The following is a 21,102-nucleotide window of genomic DNA, read 5'->3' as shown; positions in this document are numbered from 1 at the left end:
GCATCCTCTAGTTTTTAAAAATTTTATGAAAATCTTTCACATTTATGTTTGACAGTAAACAGTAGTACAAGCATACATCTTACATACTAGCATAGTAAATCTTGTTTTGTTTTGAAAATCTCAGTTTTAGGCATTATATCTGACGTTTTCTCATTCGCACTCAAAACAAGTTAGTTCAGGAACACATTTTTATAATCTGTCTAACAATATGTAAAGTAATGGTTAAAAAGTAACAAAACAAAACAAACAATAAACAAAAGCAAAAAGCATTAAAGAACAAAAGCAAATCTCAAGAAATTGAATGACCGTTACTTTATTAATCATGCCTTTCAATGCTATGTATTTGAGCTTTCATTTTGGATCTTTAATTTTCAAACCTAAGGATGTAAGCCATTCAGACAGCTCCATGGAATGGCTACACCAAAATGCTTGTGCTTTATATTTGTTTAGAGAAAATTTTGTCTATTGTGGTCAGAATAACAAGAATAGGTAAAACATTTGTCAGTTTGATTTCATGTAAATAATCTGCTACATGGTTGCATGTTAAATGGAACAATATTGTCATTGCTTATTTTATTTTTATGTTTGATACTAAATTTTGTTGATGAAATGCTAAAAGCAATTTCTTGCAAGAAGTACCACTAATTTAAGTAGTAAAGGCTGCAATTTGAAATTTCTTTTTCACTTCTCTCTTAGTTTCAAATTTTCTTCATAGGTATATTAAATGTTAAAATAATGAATTCATAATTGAAGTCCATACTAAGCTTATCTATATATGTATAAATAATTTTAAATATAATATGTACAATACTCATTGAATATTTCTAAGGCATTCAAAAGTTTATTCTAAGACTGTAATTTTCCTCCTTTTTAAACTCTTTTTATACCTTTTCAGGTACATTTTGCTGAGATGAACAATGTTCGTGAAAAATTTGAATCTGGAGGAAAGAAGGATGATGAGCCTTCACCACGTAGGGTAGCGGTCAAAGATGAGTATGATGAAGGAGGAGAATTTGAGAACGAGCCGGTTCCCAACCCTGATGTCATTAAGGAAACCGACCATCCTAAAGAGGAATTACCAGAAATCGGAACTGCTAAAAATCTTGTGAATCGTTTCAAATCTATACAAGAAGAAAAGGCAAAACCTGTAGCTAGTGGCAAAAGAATATCTCCTCCTCGTGACTCGGAAAAAGTAGAATATGAGAGTCAGCCCACAGAGCATTTACCACAGTATGAAGGAAAAACCGATTCCGGTGTGTTTGAAAGTGAACCAAAAGGTCATGAAGATGTGATAAGGTCAGGTGATCAAGCAGAGGATTACAAACCAGAACAAGGTTATGCTAAAAACATTATGAACAGATTCAAAGAGATTCAGACAGAATCAAGTCAGTATAAACCCCATGAAAAGCGTGAAATAACACCAGATAGGTCTGGTAAAGTAGAATATGTAAGTGAACCACGCGGTGAACATATAGTTTATAATGAAACACAGACTGAAGCTGGTGTGTTTGAAAATGTGCCAAAAGAGGAGGAAGATGTTGTTCGTTCCGGTGAAAAAGCTGATGAGATTTTACCAGAAGTTGGTATGGCAAAGTCACTTCTTTCAAAATTCAAGCAAATGGAAACAGAAGTTGGTCACAGGCCACCACCCTCACCAAAAAGGGAGACACCTAAAAAACCAGCAGAGTTTGTCAATTCTCCAAGAGGTTACCTTGAAAGATATGAGCCCACAACAGAAGCTGGTGAGTTTGGAAAAACCCTTTGCGAAAGAGGGGAATTAGTTTTCGTCAGGGGGGAATTTTCCCAAAGAAAAAGTATTCCAGAAGTAAAAAAGGCAAGAAAAAAAAAGGGGGAAAGGTTTTTAAAGGATCCCAAAAAACGGGCCCCAAGCTCACCTGCCCCAAACCCAAAGGAAAAAGGAAAAAACCCCCACCTAGAGAACCCAAATTTCCTTTTGGCAAAAAATGTTACGGGTTTTATTCCCCAAAAAACACACCAGAAGAAAGAGATAAATTTAATAAAGGTCTGGTGAAGCTCGCCCAAATGAATTCCCAGAGCAAGGAAAAAACTGGAAAACCCATTAAAAAGGGATTTAAAGAAAATCCAGACTAGGGGGTTTTCACAGTCTATTTTCCCCCTGGTAAAAAACCCCAAAAGGATTAAACACCCCCCACCAGGCCCTGGGGTTTAAAGGGAAAACAAGCCTAAAGAACATTTAGTTATTGAAACAAGGCAATCGGAAAGTGGTATATTAGAAAGCACACCACAAAAGTCAGTGGCAGACGTATCTAGAGAAAGAGAGGCAACTCCAGAAACTGAATTGCCAGAGCAAGGGTTTGCGAAAAACCTTGTTTCACGTTGGAAACAACTAGAATCAACTTCCAGTAGTGCCAAATCAACATCATCCACATCTCCTAGGTTTAAGGAATTTACACCACCAAGGGATAGTAGGGGTCCAATGAGTCCAAAATCGCCTGCAGGTGTTACAAATGGCGTACATCCAAGCGAGCTTCCCGGACAATACCAGCCCCAGGAATCCACCGTCATTCATGAAAACAAACCAGAAGTTAAACAGGATGTTTATCGTGAGGCAGATACCGATTGGACAGAAGGTATGCCAGCACCAAACACAACATCTTCCATCCTTCAAAGGTTCAAAAGTATTCAAGAAGAGGCAAAGGAAAGTCAAAAAACTCCTGAACCAATTCACAAAAAGGTGAGTTTTTAGATTGCTATCTATATTTATATATATATTTTTCACCAGATGGAATAGTACATGTTTGGATTTATTTTGCTTAGTTTTCAAGGTGGAATATCTGTTATAAAAAGTTGTATATCACTTATGTTTGCTTCATTTGTCTGCTTGTAATTCAATGTAGCTATCCAGTCTTTAGATGACAGGGAAATAGAAAAGGAAGTTGTACTTACCTTATGAAAAAATTTGAATAAGTATTATTTCATCTGTTCAAATAAAAAAATATTGAAACTCTAGAAAGACTTGCATGGAAAATGCATGTACTTGAATGATTGGAATTCTAATTTTAAATTCCATTTTGTAAGAAAAGTCAAATGTTAACAACAACAGAAAATGCATTGAATTTAATAACCGCATGTATGCATGCAAGTTAATGTTGATTTTTACCTTTACCTAGATCAAGTTATACTACAATGTTTCATTACTTAGAATTACTTGTGGCTTAAGGCAGTAGCTAAAATTTTTGAAGGCAGTCTATTTGTCTACATTTTATAAAAGCATAGAAGAATTTTGTGATGAGCTTTCAGAATGCTTTTGTAGTTTACCTCCCAACATATAGAATGCTCTTTTCATTTCTTTTTCAAAGGATAAAAGAAAGGTTTGCATTTGATACATTTTATCTCCTTGTTCTATGAATTTAGCCACGCCAATATAAGGGAGACCACCAATGTTCTCCTATTTCATGCTTGTCTCAGTTACCTCCCTTTATATATTCTCTAACTTGCTCAGCACACTGAAATTGAAGATATTGTAAAGCAACACTGCACTTGTGTATATTTTTAGGTTAAGTATGTACAATATTTTATCAATTCACTGCACTCATAATGATATATTTTTACTTGAATAGTATAGAAGTTTTGTATGCTGTACAATGTACATAAACTGCTCTTTCCGTTGTAATGTTCTTGTGTCACGAAATTGACACATGCTATGTTGATTGTGTCAGAAAAAACTCAGATTAAATTAGACCATGTGTTTTTCATTTGTTGGTAGATACATGCCAGAATTGATAGAGGTTTTCTTGTAAATGCCTATGAATAGCAGAAATCTACAGTATTTTACCATGGTTATTTTGTAACTTAGTGGTTTTGTCTGTAAAGAAGACACAAAGAAAAGCAATGCTTTTGAAGTTGAATTCAGTTAAATAAAGAAGTTTATTTTTTTGCAAAATTCAAAATTGATGCATTTGAGTTTATATGGATCTTATGTTTATTTTTGCATTACACTATTTGAGACACTACTATTCGAATGAGATCATGTCGTAAATTATATTTTTTGTGATTCTTAGCTCATGATTTTCAATGGTGTTCAATCCTAGTTTCGTTCAATTGAAGTTTATTTTTGTGGAGTTATGGCCCTTTTTATAGAAAGCTTAGAACAAAAATAAAGTCAGTTTTCATTAATACCTTTTATTTATTACTTGTTTAGAAATGTTATAATGGGTATTTATGATTAATTCTTTTGTAGAAAATTCTTTATTATTAAAATATTGTCAGGTCCGGCTAAAACTTTATTCATTATTTTCGAAATAACAAAAGATGTTGGCCTGATATCATTATTGCCCTGAAAAGTTAAATGTTTATTTGATGTCCATTAGCATTTGAAATATGGAAAATTTTACATCCTTCTCAAAGACATACATGATTTATTAGACAGACAATTATTGGGTGATCTATAAATTATACATGTAAATAGTTTAGTTTTTAGCTCGACTTTTCTATGAAAAGGGGAGCTATCCTACTCGCCCCGGCGTCGGCGTAGGCGTTGGCGTCACACCTTGGTTAAGTTTTTCGTACCACCCCACTTTATTTCAGAAGTATTACAAGTATGGCTTTGAAACTTACCATACTTGTTCACCATCATAACCTCCATCTACAGACAAGAGTACATAACTCTGTCAAGGTTTTTGACAGAATTATGGCCCTTTTTTGACTTAGAAAGTGTATTGAGCTTGGTTAAGTTTTTTGTACCACCTCACTTTATTCAAAACCATTGGAGGTATTGCTTTTGAAACTGACCATACTTGTTTACCATCACGACCTTCATCAACAGACAAGAGGACATAACTCTGTCAAGGTTTTTGACAGAATTATGCCCCTTTTTGACTTAGAAAATACATTGAATATGGGTAAAATCCCACTTATTGCCTTAACCCTTTGAGATATTGCTTTGAAACTTTTAATGCTATTTTCACATCATTACCCCCATCTGTACGCAAGAGAAGGTAACTCTGTCAAGGATTTGTTTTAAAAAATTAAGGCCTTTTATCGACTTAGAATCTTGGTTAAGTTTTTTGTACCACCTCACTTTATTTCAAAACCATTGGGAGGTATTGCTTTTTGAAACTGACCATACTTGTTTACCATCACGACCTTCATCAACAGACAAGAGGACATAACTCTGTCAAGGTTTTTGACAGAATTATGCCCCCTTTTTGACTTAGAAAAATACATTGAATATGGGTAAAATCCACTTATTGCCTTAACCCTTTGAGATATTGCTTTGAAACTTTTAATGCTATTTCACATCATTACCCCCCATCTGTACGCAAGAGAAAGGTAAACTCTGTCAAGGATTTGTTTTTTAAAAATTAAGGCCTTTATCGACTTAGAATCTTGGTTAAGTTTTTAGTACCAGTCCACTTTTTGACTGAACTGTTTGAGAATATTAATTTGAAAGTTGGAATACTTGTTTACAATCATGATTCCCAAACATTGTCCAGGAGAGGTAATTCTGTCAAAGATTTTTATTTGAATTATGGCCCTTAACTGTCAATGTTTTGTATTATAGGCAAGCACTAAAAAACTTAAAAAAATCTAAAAAAATTCATTTCCTATCCCTTGTTTCACTCTCAAAGTGGGTTTAATACTATTAAATTTATTTAAGGCTCAACTCAGTTTTTTTTTCTTTCTTACCAGCCCTCTTTTGGCTTAAACATTTCAAACTTTGCTGCAGTGTTCAAGGGTATCACACAATTCAGTAAAATAATTCTTCACTAAATATCTTAATGCTCATGGCCATTGTTCACTTTAAAAATACAGAGATTCTTGTATTGCCTTTTACTGCAAAAACTTTTTTTATTGGCAAGCAATAAAAAAGTCGAGCGCGCTGTCTTACGGACAGCTCTTTTCTTTGTCATTATTTGTTTTATATGATTCATTTGTGCTTTAACACAAACAATTCTTGAGCTTTGACCACTTTCAGCAGCTATACATACTGTACTTTTAACTTTTTTGTGTGTGTGGCAAAATCTTCACAACATTTTCCATACTTGTATATGTTTTAGCCATTGTTTTAACATAGTGTTCTGAACAAACATTGTTATGTGAAATGTTCTATACCAAGGTAAGGGGAAATTAATCTTGTACATTTAGAGCTACATTGTACTGATACATTCATAAAATTTTGTCATTTCTAGTGAATAGTAGATGATGACATCAGTAAGTCGACAATGTCATCTGTAAGTTGATATTTAAATAAGAGTTTATTAATCTAGATTCTTTAAAATTTTGAAAATATCATTGATGCAGATTTGAAATATTGTAAAGTATGGAATAACAACACTAATTTGCTAGTCCTAATTAGCAAGTAATGATGGCCGACCTGCATTTTGTGAAATTTTACCATAGGTTTTATCTCTGCTTACAGTTGACTGCTCACTTTTGTCATTTTAATCATGACATCACTAATAATAATAAAAAATCTGACAGACTTTCCAAATTCAAAGTATTAGACAAGTTTATTTTAGAATCAAATAAACTGGGGGAATCAGTTGCATATTTCAAACAATGTAATGTCCAGAGCTCTATGTACTTTACATATAATATATGTGTTACTATTATGCTATTAGAGACTATTTTATGTTACTTTGAAGGACGATTCCCCATCCCATCAACCAGACACCGAGGTAATCACTCACTATAAGCTTATTCCTTGACCAAATATGGTCGTAAGATATCTTAGCTTCGTACTGGAAAGTTGAACATTTGTCGATACAGCAAATTTTATTATCTCATACGCATTCTAAATAATTTGTGCTTTCTATTTTCTTGATTTTGCAGTAAAAGTTTAAAAAATTAACATTACGTAAGAAAATTTATGTCTATTGATAATTGATCAGAGAACTCAATTTGTCTAAATCAGACAATGTTCAACTTTCCATGATGCATCATTCCTTGTAACCTATAATTTGCATAGTCTATTTGTCCAGCTAACTTACTGTTCATTTATTAATCACTTTAGTTCACCATTATTTATTACTATATTTATCATATATTGCAATATTTTTGTTGAGCATTTTGATTTTAAACATTTGTTCCTTTCTGAAGAAGATGGTATTTGTTACTTTACTTCAGGTAGGTTGGTCAGTTGATCATTTGGTTTTCAGTTGCTCTGAGTGATCAATGAATTCTTGAAAATAACACTCAGACCTGTTGATTTCTGGACAACAATTCAACACTTGCCAAATTTCTAACAATGTGAGTGATGAAAATTGAAGACTATTTCAAATGGAGGTCACTCCTGCATCTGCCGAATGGACAGATGACCTACTTCATTGATAAAGGGTCAATAGGTCAAAGGTCATGTTATTAAAATTTTGTTAGAAGACCCTAGTGATAAAAAAAAGTTGGCCATAATTTGTTAAACTTTACAGTTCTTTCTTCCCCTGCCCAACCAGCAAAAAGTTATCATGGAGGGCATACAATAAAACATAAAAACATATTGAATATGTCCCTGAAAATTATTTGAGAAAATACATTGAAGCTAAATGGTCCTTCCCTAATATTTACTTATTGTTTCTCGTAGAACCTTCATGTATGCTCTGATTTCTTAGACAATAAGGTGTTGGTACCTGTCATTGACATTGACCTTTGAGTGGAGTTTTGGATTATAGGGTCATGGTCATTAAGGCTGAAAATATATTTACTTTTTTACCTCATTGTAAGACCAATTTTCTTTACCGCATTGTAAGACTAATCTTTACCTCAATGTAAGACCATGACAAAGACAGAGTGGAGAGCAAACATCATTATTATTAACATTCTTGTCTATTTTATATTATGTTTCTTGTTCTGTTTATTCAATTATGTTAATTGCATGTCACTACACCACATTATAGTGTTTCTTTATCAAGAAATTTAATTCACTTTGCGTCTTAATAGTAGAACTTTTGTGCCGGCTTGCATCGTAGAATAATCTGGAAACCCACAAAACAAGTTAAAAATTCATATATCAGTTTAGTAAAAGGTTAAGTAATTGAGAGATTTTTACTTCAATTGTTATGTTTTGAACCTATATATTTTTGAATTAGGAAAGGAAGAAAAATATGAATTAAATGTATTCTGCTGAGCAAGCTGGTTAAAAATTTCTACTATTAAATCATATTTTAAGGTATTCTCTGGTATTTTTCATTTCTTTGATTTTATTTAAAGAAGTCATAATCAATATTTAGTGGAAAAAACATTGTGAAAATGACGACAGATGAAAAGTAGCGGGATGATAAATTGGAATGGTGAATAATTGATAAAGGTTGTTTGAATGGTTTAGAAGTAGCAAATAGTAGCTTAAGTTCCTGGCTGACTTCTTTGTCTATATTATTGTTTTAAGTTCCAAAGGGAAATTAAAAATTCAAAAGTTTTCCTTATAATTCTTGAAATTTTAATTTACTTAATTGGTTTAGTCTAATGTCCTGTTGTCAGTTTAATAAACGTTTTCAAGAAGAATCACTTTATACGATGGATATAAACAATTTAAATATGAAACTATCTTGACTTTATTTCCCACCATAAATACTATAATAATACCTGTTTAGTGATGTCTATCTTGTTTGTTGACCTCTATTTAAAGTTTGAAGGGTAATGAACTCTTGCATAAATGTACCTGAATAAGGTTTGTCTCCCTTATTTTGTATTATTTGAAGTTTACTTTGGTAATGAAAAGTTTGAAAAATTAGAATAAGTAAAATTGTCCAAAAAAAAAATGAATGTAAAAAAAGGGCATTGCCAGATCATATAGGATAAATAAATAAATAGGTGTAGCCTTGACTTTGTTTGCATTAACTATGTACACTGGGGCTCGGAAGGGCGAATGGACCCTCGTTCAACTCAGATAAATAACAAGCTATATTAATTTACACATTTACAGTACATTTTGTCATTAATCTGGTCTGAATATATTATTTGTTGACTGATTAATTGGCATTTATTGCGTGTCATTGGAGAAGAACACAAACATGTCATAATTATATTGACATCTCTAATGCTGATCGATCACACCACTACAAGTAATATCTGTTGAAAAAAAAGTCAAAAACATAAAAAAAATATATATAGCATAAAAAATGTGCACTCATTTTAGATACCCACACTGCAAGAAAAATTAAACAGTAAAAATTATAATAACAAGCCTATGTTTAATTTATGTAATTTAATAATACGTCTACCAGTTTCACAAAATCATCAGGAAGATAATGAAAATATAAACTCTTAATCTCCTATACTTTCAATATGTCCAGCTAAGATTTTGAAACAGTCCATTCAAAGTTCAAGTGATTTCAATATCAAAATACAAAAATTGAGCTGCCAACAGTATAGAGCCTGGTCAGACTGCATAGATGTGCTGGCTGGGCTGGCTCTATACTGGTTGCAAAGGCTGATCACTTGGTTCCAGCAGGTTAACGCTTAATATGGAAACGACGTCAATGACGTCAAAGTAAATAAATACAAGGGACACCACTCTAGCATATGGAAACGACGTCAATGACGTCATCGTTAGGGTGACATCCCTTGTTTTTATTTACATTGACGTCATTGACATCATTTCCATATTTATATTTTCATTTATAATCCTGAAGATATTGTGAAACTGGTAGATTTATTATTAAACAGGTTTGTTGTTTATTTTTACTGTTATTTATATATATATGTACATATACAATAACATATATCCAAATAAAGAGTGATTTTCTGATTAATTCTGGATATTGATTCTATGTAATTTGATCATCTGTAGACATTCAGACAATAATGTTAAATGCTTATAACTGGATGAAATTGAATGATGGATCAGCTGTGGTTTGAATTTGCAGTCTATTTGAAGGTTAATGGATTTCACTATCAAAATATAAAAATTCAGCAACCAACTGTAGTTTTTAGGGCATGATCAAATTGCAGTGATGTGCAGGCTGACCTGGTTCTGCAGGCTTGTATCAATTAAGATTCCATTAGGGATGGCCAAACAGGTTCTGCTCACTGAAAAAAAATGCACAGAGAGGCACCCTAGGTCTTCCTCCACCATTAAAGCTAGAATGTAGTCTTTATGTTCATGACAAAGATTAATATAGTATAGGTGAACTGGAAGCTAAAATCTAGAAAAACAAGACATTTTGCTTTAAAAATTAATAAATAGCTATCTATGTAATTATAGTATATTGATATAGATAGTTATAGACAATTAACAACATTTGATATTATTATTGTTTAATACTTTAAACATTATAGGATTAACAAAAAGTAAAACGCTTTGTTTTATCATGTAATTTCAACAAAGTTGCCTATAAATCTTCCATCATATAACGATACATGATGCCATATAATGTAAAAAAAGTTTTTTATGGTTTATTGTTGAGTTCTATTTTGGTCTGATCACTAAAATGTCTGTGAAGGATGTGTTGGAAAATCTTAAGTCCTGTCAAAAGAGGAAGAAATTGAAGTCAGAACAAAGTGTCAAGATCTTTTAGAGTATAGAATTTGACAGACAATCTCAAGAGCTCTTTAGAGAAGTGGCTATTAGATCTTTAAATTTTTTTGTCAATTATGACAATTTAAGCACATTGAGTTTTTTTAATGTCTTGGACACTTTTGTTAAGTAGAATATAAGTTTTTTTAGAAAATCCAGGTGGAGGGGATTTTTCTTCAAATTTTCACGATTTTGAACAAATTTCTTTTTATATGTCAGAAAACTTTTTTCCAAAGGAATATAAGTTAAAAATCATTATTATTCAATGCTGTACCACCTTCAAATTTGTAGGGCAACATCTGTACATAGATAAACTTGCAATTAAGTTTCTGTGTGGTATTGTAATTTTTATCTTGATTTTCAACAGCTTAATGTGACATTTCAATAATATTATTTTGATTTTCCTTGATATGTTGGTTAGTACATTTATATATTGATTACCTGGAAATAATTATTTAATGTGTACAATGTAAATAAAAAAATAATGATTTTTTACAGTTCTTTGAAAAAGTCGGAATCGATGAAAACAGTAACTGTTAAAACTATTGCAAACAGTTTGAAAATTATTATATATGTCAAATTAACACAAAATATTTCTTTGAAGTTCTTGTCTGGCAATTGTGACCAAATACATGTACTCATGTTTAGTTAATTGATTTCTTGGAAATTGAAAAGTTTAATATGGACCACAAGTTCTATAGTATGGCATGGGTAGGTGATCTATAGGTCAAGTGTTTGCCTATAATAGGTCAGTTTTCCCGGCTGAAAGTTCTCACAATCTTCTTAGAGCAAGTTGTCTGTATAGGTTTGGAATATACAGGATTTAGGTTGTGACTGTTATAATTATAAAGAAAACATATGCATGTATATCACACTCAAAATCATTGATCTTCACTCAAGTGACATTGTGCTGTCTTAAATGTTGCATTTATTTAACCCATAGCCTGCGCCAGGCAGCAACTTATTCTAAAACTTATTCTATACTCCCAAACTAAGATCTGCTTGCACATCATGGTCTGCACTGCTTGAGCTGTTCAGTTAATAGATGTTTTGAAATTTTCCCTAAAAATGATAAATGGTTTTGTAGAATTGGTAACGGCTTAAAGAGATGCTGATAAAATCAATGTTTTTCTGAATTTCTGCAGTGATTCTTAAAGGTTTTGAACAATTTGTTTAATTAAATGCTTTAATTGGAAGTTATGTCTAAGAACTATTAGTAACATTTGTTTTGATTGGTATTTTTGTAAAGAAGATTTTAGAAGTATGACTTCGTTATGTGGAGTTTTTGTTCTAAAATATTTAGTTTCAATGTTTTAGGTTGAAATTTGACTTAGCGTATGTGTTTGGTATTTTAGATATGAAACAAAGGTTATCTTGGCAACTTGAATAATTGTAGATTGACTACATTGTTTAAAATTATGTAGGCAAAAAAATATAAAAGATCATAGCTGTTTAGGGCGTGCCATGGAGAAAACTGTATCATTATCAGAACAAAGTTGTTAGGATTTAGGCAGATACTTGATATGTAACACAATAAATTCCACATTTCCCTGATCAAGTTTTTAGATAAACTCCCATAATCTAAATGTTAAATCTTAAAACTAAAAGTGGCCCGGTCCATTGTTATTTCCGATTTTATTATTTGTACTCAAGTGCTTGTACCAACTTGCCGGAAAATGATAGGCTTTCAGGAAGTGCCGACTACAAATATCTGTAATGACTTCATTCCGCATACGTAACCATAAGTGACCAAGTACTTAATAATTGGGTCGAGGGATTTATAATCAGGACTTTCTATCAGTTCACTTTTGTTGGTGGATGGTTACATTTGGACTCTTGTTCTGTTGTCAATAATTAGTGTCCTGGGACTTAGTGTGTATAATTTAGGATAATTATGGTAGGTACAGATTGACTATTGGTAATAATGTCAAGTATTGGACACCATAATTGCCTATTGAAATGACCATTTAAGTGGGATGTTTTGATTATTGGAAAACAATTTTGTGTTTAAGCTTTTATTAAAATGTTCCCATGTGTTCTACCATTGAACTCTTTATGATAGTTTTTGTGGTCATTGTGGGGTTTTGTTGACCTGCTAGAAAATTTAAAGGCCAGGCCTATTTTAATCATAATTTTTGTACTTTGGAAAAGAATGGTACTTACGAAAAGAATTGATTTCCTTTTCTCTCTTGTTCTTAGGAAAAGAATTGATTTCCTTTTCTCCCTTTTCACCCTGGATGAACAAGTTTTGTCACGTGACCACAAATGCAAACGCCGATTTAACATTTTAGCAAATATTTGCAGATATCTTTTTTCCACTGCGAGCACAAAAATAAGACATAGACCTTAGGATCCGGCGTAAATTAAGCTTTTATATTATGTGAGTAGTCTTTACTAGACTTTAGTAGTTTTTTAGAACACTTCGACACAAATGTTTTTTTCGCAAAGCAAACGCCGATAGGTTTTACTTTTTCCTATCATTTTTTTTCACTGGAAATACACGTTGAGGTAAAATAATAGAGGATATGTCTTTTTACATGCCATTCCCGTCCCTAACTCATTTATAATTCCATTAGCAAAGTTATATTTGACGTAATCCCATGTCATTCCCCGTATTGTCTAATTTGCAAACGTCGTTTGAACATGTAAAATATGCAAACGCCGGTTGAACATATTAGATATATAATATTTCTTGCATCTCAGACAGGATTTTCTTGCATCTCAGACAGGATTATCTACCGTTTACACCGGTGCTAGAAAACTCTGTCTTACATCCCCATGTAAGACAAGTCGCGTGCTTTAAATTTACGTCATTGAATGCGCGCCTTTAATGAATGAATCGCGTTCTTAAAATGACGTCATTTTTTCGTTATGAATGAAGTTGTATGTTCATACGCTACTATAAGAAAAAAAGTGCGTAATGAGAATATCAGTTTTCATAATTTCTGTTCCGAAAAAAATTGACATGTAATATGCAAGAAAAAGAACACACCGACTGTTGGTACAGACGGGAATTTCTTGCATCTCAGACAGGATTATCTACCGTTTACACCGGTGCTAGAAAACTCTGTCTTACACCCCCCATGTAAGACAAGTCGCGTGCATTAAATGACGTCATTGACGCGCGCCTTTTATGAATTAATCGCGTTCTTAGGATGACGTCATTTTTCCGTTATGAATGAAGTTGTATGTTCATACGCTACTATAAGAAAAAAGTGCGTAATGAGAATATCAGTTTGCATAATTTCTGTTCCGAAAATAATTGACACGTAATATGCAAGAAAATGAATCAAACACCGGCTGTTGGTACAGATGGGAATATCTAGCTCTCGGATAACTGTTAAGCGGAAACTCGGCAGAGCCTCGTTACCGCTGTTTAAACAGTTACCCTCGAGCTAGATATTCCGGTCTGTACCGGCAGCTGGTGTAAGATTCTTATAATCTAGCTCTCTGGTAACTGTTTAGCAGAAACTCGACAGAGCCTCGTTACCGCTGTAAACAGTTACTCTCGAGCTAGATATTCCAGTCTGTACCGGCAGCCGGTGTAAGATTCTTATATTCTTGCATTTCAGACAGGATTATCTACCGTTTACACCGGTGCTAGAAAACTCTGTCTTACACCCCCATGTAAGACAAGACGCGTGCTTTAAATGACGTCATTGACGCGCGCCTTTTATGAATGAATTGCCTTCTTAGGATGACGTCATTTTTCCGTTATGAATGAAGTTGTATGTTCATACGCTACTGTAAGAAAAAAGTGCGTAATGAGAATATCAGTTTTCATAATTTCTGTTCCGAAAACATTTGACATGTAATATGCAAGAAAAAGAATCAAACACCGGCTGTTGGTACAGACGGGAATATCTAGCTCTCAGGTAACTATTAAGCGGAAACTCGACAGATATTCCGGTTTGTACCGGCAGCCGGTGTAAGATTCTTATAAACCGGTGGTTATTTAAGTCAAGTTGCAAATATTACAATTCTCTGAACAAAAGACTTCTCTCTTTTCTCCTTTTTAGCTCACCTGTCACAAAGTGACAGGGTGAGCTTATGTGATCGCTTTTCGTCCGGCGTCCGTCGTCCGTCGTCCGTCGTCCGTAAACTTTTACTTTAAATGACATCTCCTCATAAACCACAAGGCCAATTTCATCCAAACTTCACAGGAATGTTCCTTTGGTGGTCACCTTTAAAAATTGTTCAAAGAATTTCATTCCATGCAGAACTCTGGTTGCCATGGCAACCGAAAGAAAAAACTTTAAATATCTTCTTTAAAAAAACCATAAGAGCTAGAGCTTAGATATTTGGCATGAAACATCTTCTAGTGAGTGTCTACCAAGTTTGTTCAAATAAAAGCCCTGGGGTCAAAATTGGCCCCGCCCCGGGGGGTCATTGATTTTCCCTATATGCATATAGTAAAAACTTAAAAATTCTTCTTTTAAAGAACTCAAAGAGCTATGGCTAAGATATTGAGCATCAAACATGTTCTAATAGGTGTCTACCAAGTTTGTTCAAATAAAAGCCCTGGGGTCAAAATTGGCCCCGCCCCAGGGGGTCATTGATTTTCCCTATATGCATATAGTAAAAACTTAAAAAATCTTCTTTTAAAGAACCAAAAGAGTTAGAGCTAAGATATTTAGCATTAAACATGTTCTAATAAGTGTCTACCAAGTTTGTTCAAATAAAAGCCCTTGGGTCAAAATTGACCCCGCCCCGGGGGGGTCATTGATTTTCCCTATATATGCATATAGTAAAAACTTAAAAAATCTTCTTTTAAAGAACTCAAAGAGCTATGGTTAAGATATTTAGCATCAAACATGTTCTAATAGGTGTCTACCAAGTTTGTTCAAATAAAAGCCCTGGGGGGCAAAATTGGCCCCGCCCCGGGGGTCATTGATTTTCCTTATATGTGTATAGCAAAAACTTAAAAAATCTTTTTTGAAAAAACCCAAATAGCTAGAGTTAAGATATTAAGCATGAAACATCTTTTAGTGAGTGTCTACAAAGTTTGTTCAAATAAAAGACCTGGGGTCAAAATTGGCCCCGCCCCGGGGTCATTGATTTTCCTTATATGTGTATAGCAAAAACTTAAAATCTTCTTTGAAAAAACCCAAATAGCTAGAGTTTAGATATTAAGCATGAGACATATTCAAGTAAGTGTCTACAAAGTTTGGTTCAAATAAAAACCCTGGGGTCATAACTGGCCCGGCCCCAGGGTGTCATTGTTTTTAACTATATGTGTATAGTAAAAACTTAAAAAAAATCTTCTTTTAAATAGCCCAATGAGCTAGAGCTTAGATGTTAAGCATGAAACATCTTCTTATGGGTGTCTACCAAGTTTGTGCAAATAAAAGCCCTTTGGTTAAATTGGCCCTGCAACGTTTGGAGGGGGGTTGGGGGGGCCTATATACAGGTGAGCGACCTCAGGGCCATCATGGCCCTCTTGTTTATTTTAAAACATTCTTCTTCTTGAATAACAAACTTTTATAAAACTTCTGTATATCCCATATATACATAAAACCATATAATCTTCTCAAACATCAATTCCACACAAAATCCGTCGGGAATAAACTTTGATTTAAAAATGTAGAAAAAAATTCCATCTTCTTAGGTTGAACTATACAGCGACGTTGAACTACACAGTGAGATAACTTGGAGTTACTTGTTTCAAATAAAATTTAACGAAGGTGTTTTCTTTTGACCAATCTGCAGCGTTGAGAATTTGGACCTAAAGCTCTTGTAGAATGTGCTGTTTCGTTTTTATGTTTATCTTCATAAGCCTCTTGAATATTTTTAAGAATATACGAAGCCAAAGTTTGTGAAGAAGCTTTAGAATGAGGTACATTAATTGTCAGAAATAAACTTGTTTAATCTTTACGTCTGAAGGATTTAGTTCTTTTAAGATAGATAGCAAATGCTCTTCTTGGATGGTCTTAAAAGCTGGTACAAAAATGTTTGCTGATGAATGACCAGGTCTATCCTGTTTAGCCAAACCTTGTCTGCTAAAAGTTTCCCCATCTGCCTTCACAGAAATAGCTCCTCCTAATGTTAATGCTTGAAGGTGGCTGGCTCCCCTGAATGTCGTGATAGCTGTAAGAAAAACAACTTTATATGTTAAAAATTCAATTGATGTTTTTCTCAAAGGTTCAAAAGGAAATGTTTGTAGTGAACTAAGAACTTTAGGCAAATCCCATTCAGGCAACGAATTTGTTACAGGAGTTCTTAAATTGAATACTTTTAATTATCTGATAACAAACGGATGTTGACCAATAGGTGTGCTATCTACTGGAGGTAAAACTGCAGATAAATAGAGCGGTAACCTACTGTAAACCTTTATTGCACAAATCTGATAAAAACTCAGCACAAGTGTTTAAGGGTGCTGTGAAGGAATCAATATTCTTTTGACGACACCATATCATAAATTGTCTTAATTTACTGGAGTAATCTTTCTAAGTACCAGTTCTCCAGCTGGTTGTAAGAAGTTTTGAAAAAACCTTTTTCTCTAAACTGTCTGTCGATAGCAACCATGCAGTCAATTTCAGAACACCTGGATTTGGATGACATATCTGAGATTTTGGTTGTTGTAACACGTTTGTAACCAATAGAAGACATAACGGTTGAGCTTCCGACAGATTCAATAAATCTGGAAACCATGGGCGTAGTGGCCAAAATGTTATTAGAATCAGTTTGCAATGAAATTGTTTAATATGATGAAGAACTCTGGAAATGAGACAAATATAGTTCAGCGTTCAAAAAGACATCAACGGGTGCTTGCATATATTTAAAATGACCAACCGACGTTTGCCCATTTTACATAATCAAACGACGTTTGCAAAATCGACAACAAGTGGAAAACATGGGTTTATCTCGAATATAACCTTGCTAATGAAATTATGAATAAGTTAGGTACGAAAATTACTTGTAAAAAACATATATCTTCTATTATTTTCCCTCAACATAGGTTTCCAGTAAACAAAAAAGATTAGAAAAGGTAAAACCTATCGGCGTTTGCCTACCAAAAAGAAAATTTGTGTCGAAGTGTTCTAAAAAATAACAAAAGCCTCGCAATTACTACATACATAAAATAAAAGCTCAATTAACGCCGGGTCCTAAGGTCTAGGTCATAATTTTGTGGATGCAGTAGAAAAAAAGATATCTTCAAAAATTTTACCTGAAATCGGGTCCGTAATTGCTGAAATGTAAAATCGGCGTTTGCATTTGTGGTCACGTGACAAAACTTGTTCATCCAGGGTGCTTTTTCTTAGAAAAAGAATTGATTTCCTTTTCTCTCTTGTTCTTATTACTCTGCATAAAAAAAGCAGAATTTGAATTATTTTCATGTTTACAAGTCTTGATTTTTACTTTGAAGACGGAAAAGAAAAACATGCTTCGCAAAAATTTCATTGCTCATGAAAAATATTTATTGTGAATTGTTTTTAAGTTAAAAAACCTTATGATGAAAGGATAAAGTATGTATATAGACAGTCATTGTTTTTGTTATGAAAAGAATTTGTATAAATACATTGTTTTTTAAAATGTGTGATCTAGCACATTTTGTGACATGTAAAGTATACTGTATAGGACATTACTTTATAGCCAGCGTTCCTGGATTCTGTTCTCTTTAAATTACTTGCAATTTCTTTTCACAATTGTCCTTACTTTCTGTCTGAACAAGGGACCTTCTTTGCTCATACTCTATTTGAACAAGTGATCTTCGTTTTCTGTCTTAACAAGTGTACGTACTTCATTTTCTGTATCATTTTTCTCTAAACAAATGGTTTTCGTTAGCTATCTTCATAAGTGGCCTTTCTTATATGTTTAATTAAACAAGTGCCTTCATTTCTATCTAAAAAATGTGGCCTTTAACAAGTGAGCATGACTATCTAAACAAGTGGCCTTCATTTCCCATCTTTAAAATTGGCCATTTTCCTTTTAAATTCTGTCCAAACTTCTGGGGATTTGAACTAAAAATATGATGTCTATGATGGGCAAGGCATGTGTAGCCTTAAAATGCAACTTTGACCTTGCATACAAAAGCTCAGTCTGTCTTGAGCAGGAAACCATTTTACGAGATGAAACTTCTCCAGATAACAAATATATGAAAAGAAGTACTTAACATTCCATGGCAATACAGTTTATAGTAATGCGATATTTTTACTATGTATGCTAAAGAAAATTTTATGCTTTGCCCTGGATAAATCATATAGTTTCTAGAAAATCTAATGTTTAAAAAAAAACAGACACACACACACACAAACTCACTTTGAATGCACAGAAGTCAAAGCCCTTAACCAGTTGAATTTGTATAATGGATTTGCCTTGTTTTTGAGACTGTCCATTTGAATTCTAGGGGATTTCAATCACAAAATATGAAAAATGAGCTACTAACAGTAAAGAGTCTCGGGTTTACATTCTGGCCTGGCTCTATATACTGGTGGAAGAAAATGATCACTTTTGGTTCCAGCACATAAAAGATTAGGTTTCTCTGAATGCTGGTTAGTAATCAAGTTGGTGTCATCAATTCCTGTTATTGAAATATTTTTTTGATAGGAATTATTTGTTGCTAAAGGTCAGCTAGAAAAGGGTTAATAAATTGCTATATTTCAATACTCAAAAATGATGATACATTTTGCAGCGTGGCAATGATTTTTGCAAGTTTTGAAATAGTCATAATCATTCTCACTACACTTGATTAAACACCACCAATCCTTCTGTTAGGTATTCAAATGTATTACTAATTTATTGTAACATCATAAAAATAGTTATGATTTGACATTTAAGTACAAAGGATGATATATATCTGTTATTTATACAAATAAATATCTGATACATCTTCCAGTTTTACACCTTTCCATACCACCTTATGAGCCTGATCAATTCTTTTCACCTCACCTGATTAATCTTGATTATTCTGAAGAGAGTGCTGCAGGCATTTATTCACTTAATTAATTGTACAATTAATCCCTTATGTATTTAGTTTATAATTTGAATTAAAAAAAGATACAAGAAGAGTTTTTGCCTGAGTTTTGTTAGTTTGTTAACTTTTGTGATTTTTATGCCACCGCAGCATCTGCGATGCGGTGGCATATAGCGATTCACCTGTGTGTGTGTGTGTGTGTGTGTGTGTGTGTGTGTTTGTTTGTGTGTGTGTGTGTTATATAGATTATATAGTGAACTAAAAAAATCTTCTTGTGAAAAACCACTAGTCCAATTTCAACCAAACTTGGCAGGGTTGATCCTTGGGTGAAGGGGTTCCAAAGTTGTTCAAAGAATTTCATTCCATGCAGAAATCTGGTTGCCATGGTAACCAAAAGGAATTATAAGAATAAATTTAAAAAATCTTCTTGTAAAACCCAAAAGGCCTAGAGCTTAGATATTTTGCATAAGGCATTGTCTGGTAGACCTCTACCAAGATTGTTCAAATTAAAGCCCTTGGGTCAAAATCGGGCCCCGCCCCGGGGTCATTGATTTTCACTATATGTACATATAGTAAAAACTTAAAAAACCTTCTTGTAAAGACCGAAAAGGCCTAGAGCTTAGATTTTTTGCATAAGGCATTGTCTGGTAGACCTCTACCAAGATTGTTCAAATTATAGCCCTGGGGTCAAAATCGGCCCCGCCCCGGGGGTCATTGATTTTCACTATATGTACATATAGTAAAAACTTAAAATACCTTCTTGTAAAGACCGAAAAGGCCTAGAGCTTAGATTTTTTGCATAAAGCATTGTCTGGTAGACCTCTACCAAGATTGTTCAAATTATAGCCCTGGTAGACCTCTACCCAGACTATTCAAATTATAGCCCTGGGGTCAAAATCGGCCCGCCGGGGGGTCATTAGTTTTCCTTATATGTATCTTCAATATATACTTATAGTAAAAAATCTTATTGTCTTTATTAGAGCTTAAATATTTTTTAAATGATATCATCTATAGGAACTCTACCAAAGTTGTTCAAATTTTGCCTCTAGTGTCAAAATTAGCCCCGCCCAGGGGGCCATAGGCTTTCCTTATATGTATATATATATACATAGATATATATATAGTAAAACAATAAAAAAATATATTTTTATCTGAAGGTACAAGGCATAGAGCTTCGATGTTTGCTATATAATATCATCTATAGGTCCTCTTCCAAAGTTGTTCAAATTATTCCCCTGCTGTCAAAATTGGCCCTGCCCGGGGGCAGTGATTCTCATTATGTACACATAGTAAAAACAGAAAATAAAACAAATGTTTTCTGAATGGGAGACAGCTACAGCTTAGATATTTGACTCGAAATGTTGTTCGGTGGACCTGTATCAAGATTGTTTTGAATGAAACCCTTGGGTCCAAAATTTTGCCTTGCCCAAGGGGACAGTGACCTACTTTCTTGTCCTTTGATGTACAGCAATGAAATTTTGACCATGTGCACAGTTTTAGTTGTAAAATTGAATTTTGATATCAGGTGACCTAGATTTTTGATGATGTGACCTACTTTCTTGTCCTTTGATGTACAGCTATGAAATTTGAACTATGTGCACAGATTAAGACGTAAAGTGAACTTTGATTTCAGCTGACCTAGATTTTGACAAAGTGTCTTACTGTTCTTTGATGTAGTCATGAAATTTAGGCTGTG

At 33.5% G+C, this 21,102-nt stretch overlaps 1 protein-coding gene across 1 annotated transcript in view; it reads left to right on the top strand.

Moving 5' to 3' along the window:
• Window positions 1-2,728, top strand: part of LOC132714890 (titin-like) — an 84,565-nt gene extending 81,837 nt beyond the window's left edge. Inside the window, exons 9-10 of the mRNA XM_060697810.1 lie at window positions 896-1,857; window positions 2,233-2,728. Of these exons, the coding sequence (XP_060553793.1) occupies window positions 896-1,857; window positions 2,233-2,728 (1,458 nt within the window). The remainder of the gene's footprint in view (window positions 1-895; window positions 1,858-2,232) is intronic.
• The last annotated feature ends 18,374 nt before the right edge of the window (window positions 2,729-21,102 follow it).

This window comes from Ruditapes philippinarum, unplaced genomic scaffold (genome assembly GCF_026571515.1).
Source record: "Ruditapes philippinarum isolate M1 unplaced genomic scaffold, ASM2657151v2 ctg567_1_1_1_1, whole genome shotgun sequence".
NCBI classification, from domain to species: Eukaryota; Metazoa; Mollusca; class Bivalvia; order Venerida; family Veneridae; genus Ruditapes; species Ruditapes philippinarum.
This window is presented reverse-complemented; position numbering and strand designations above follow the sequence as displayed.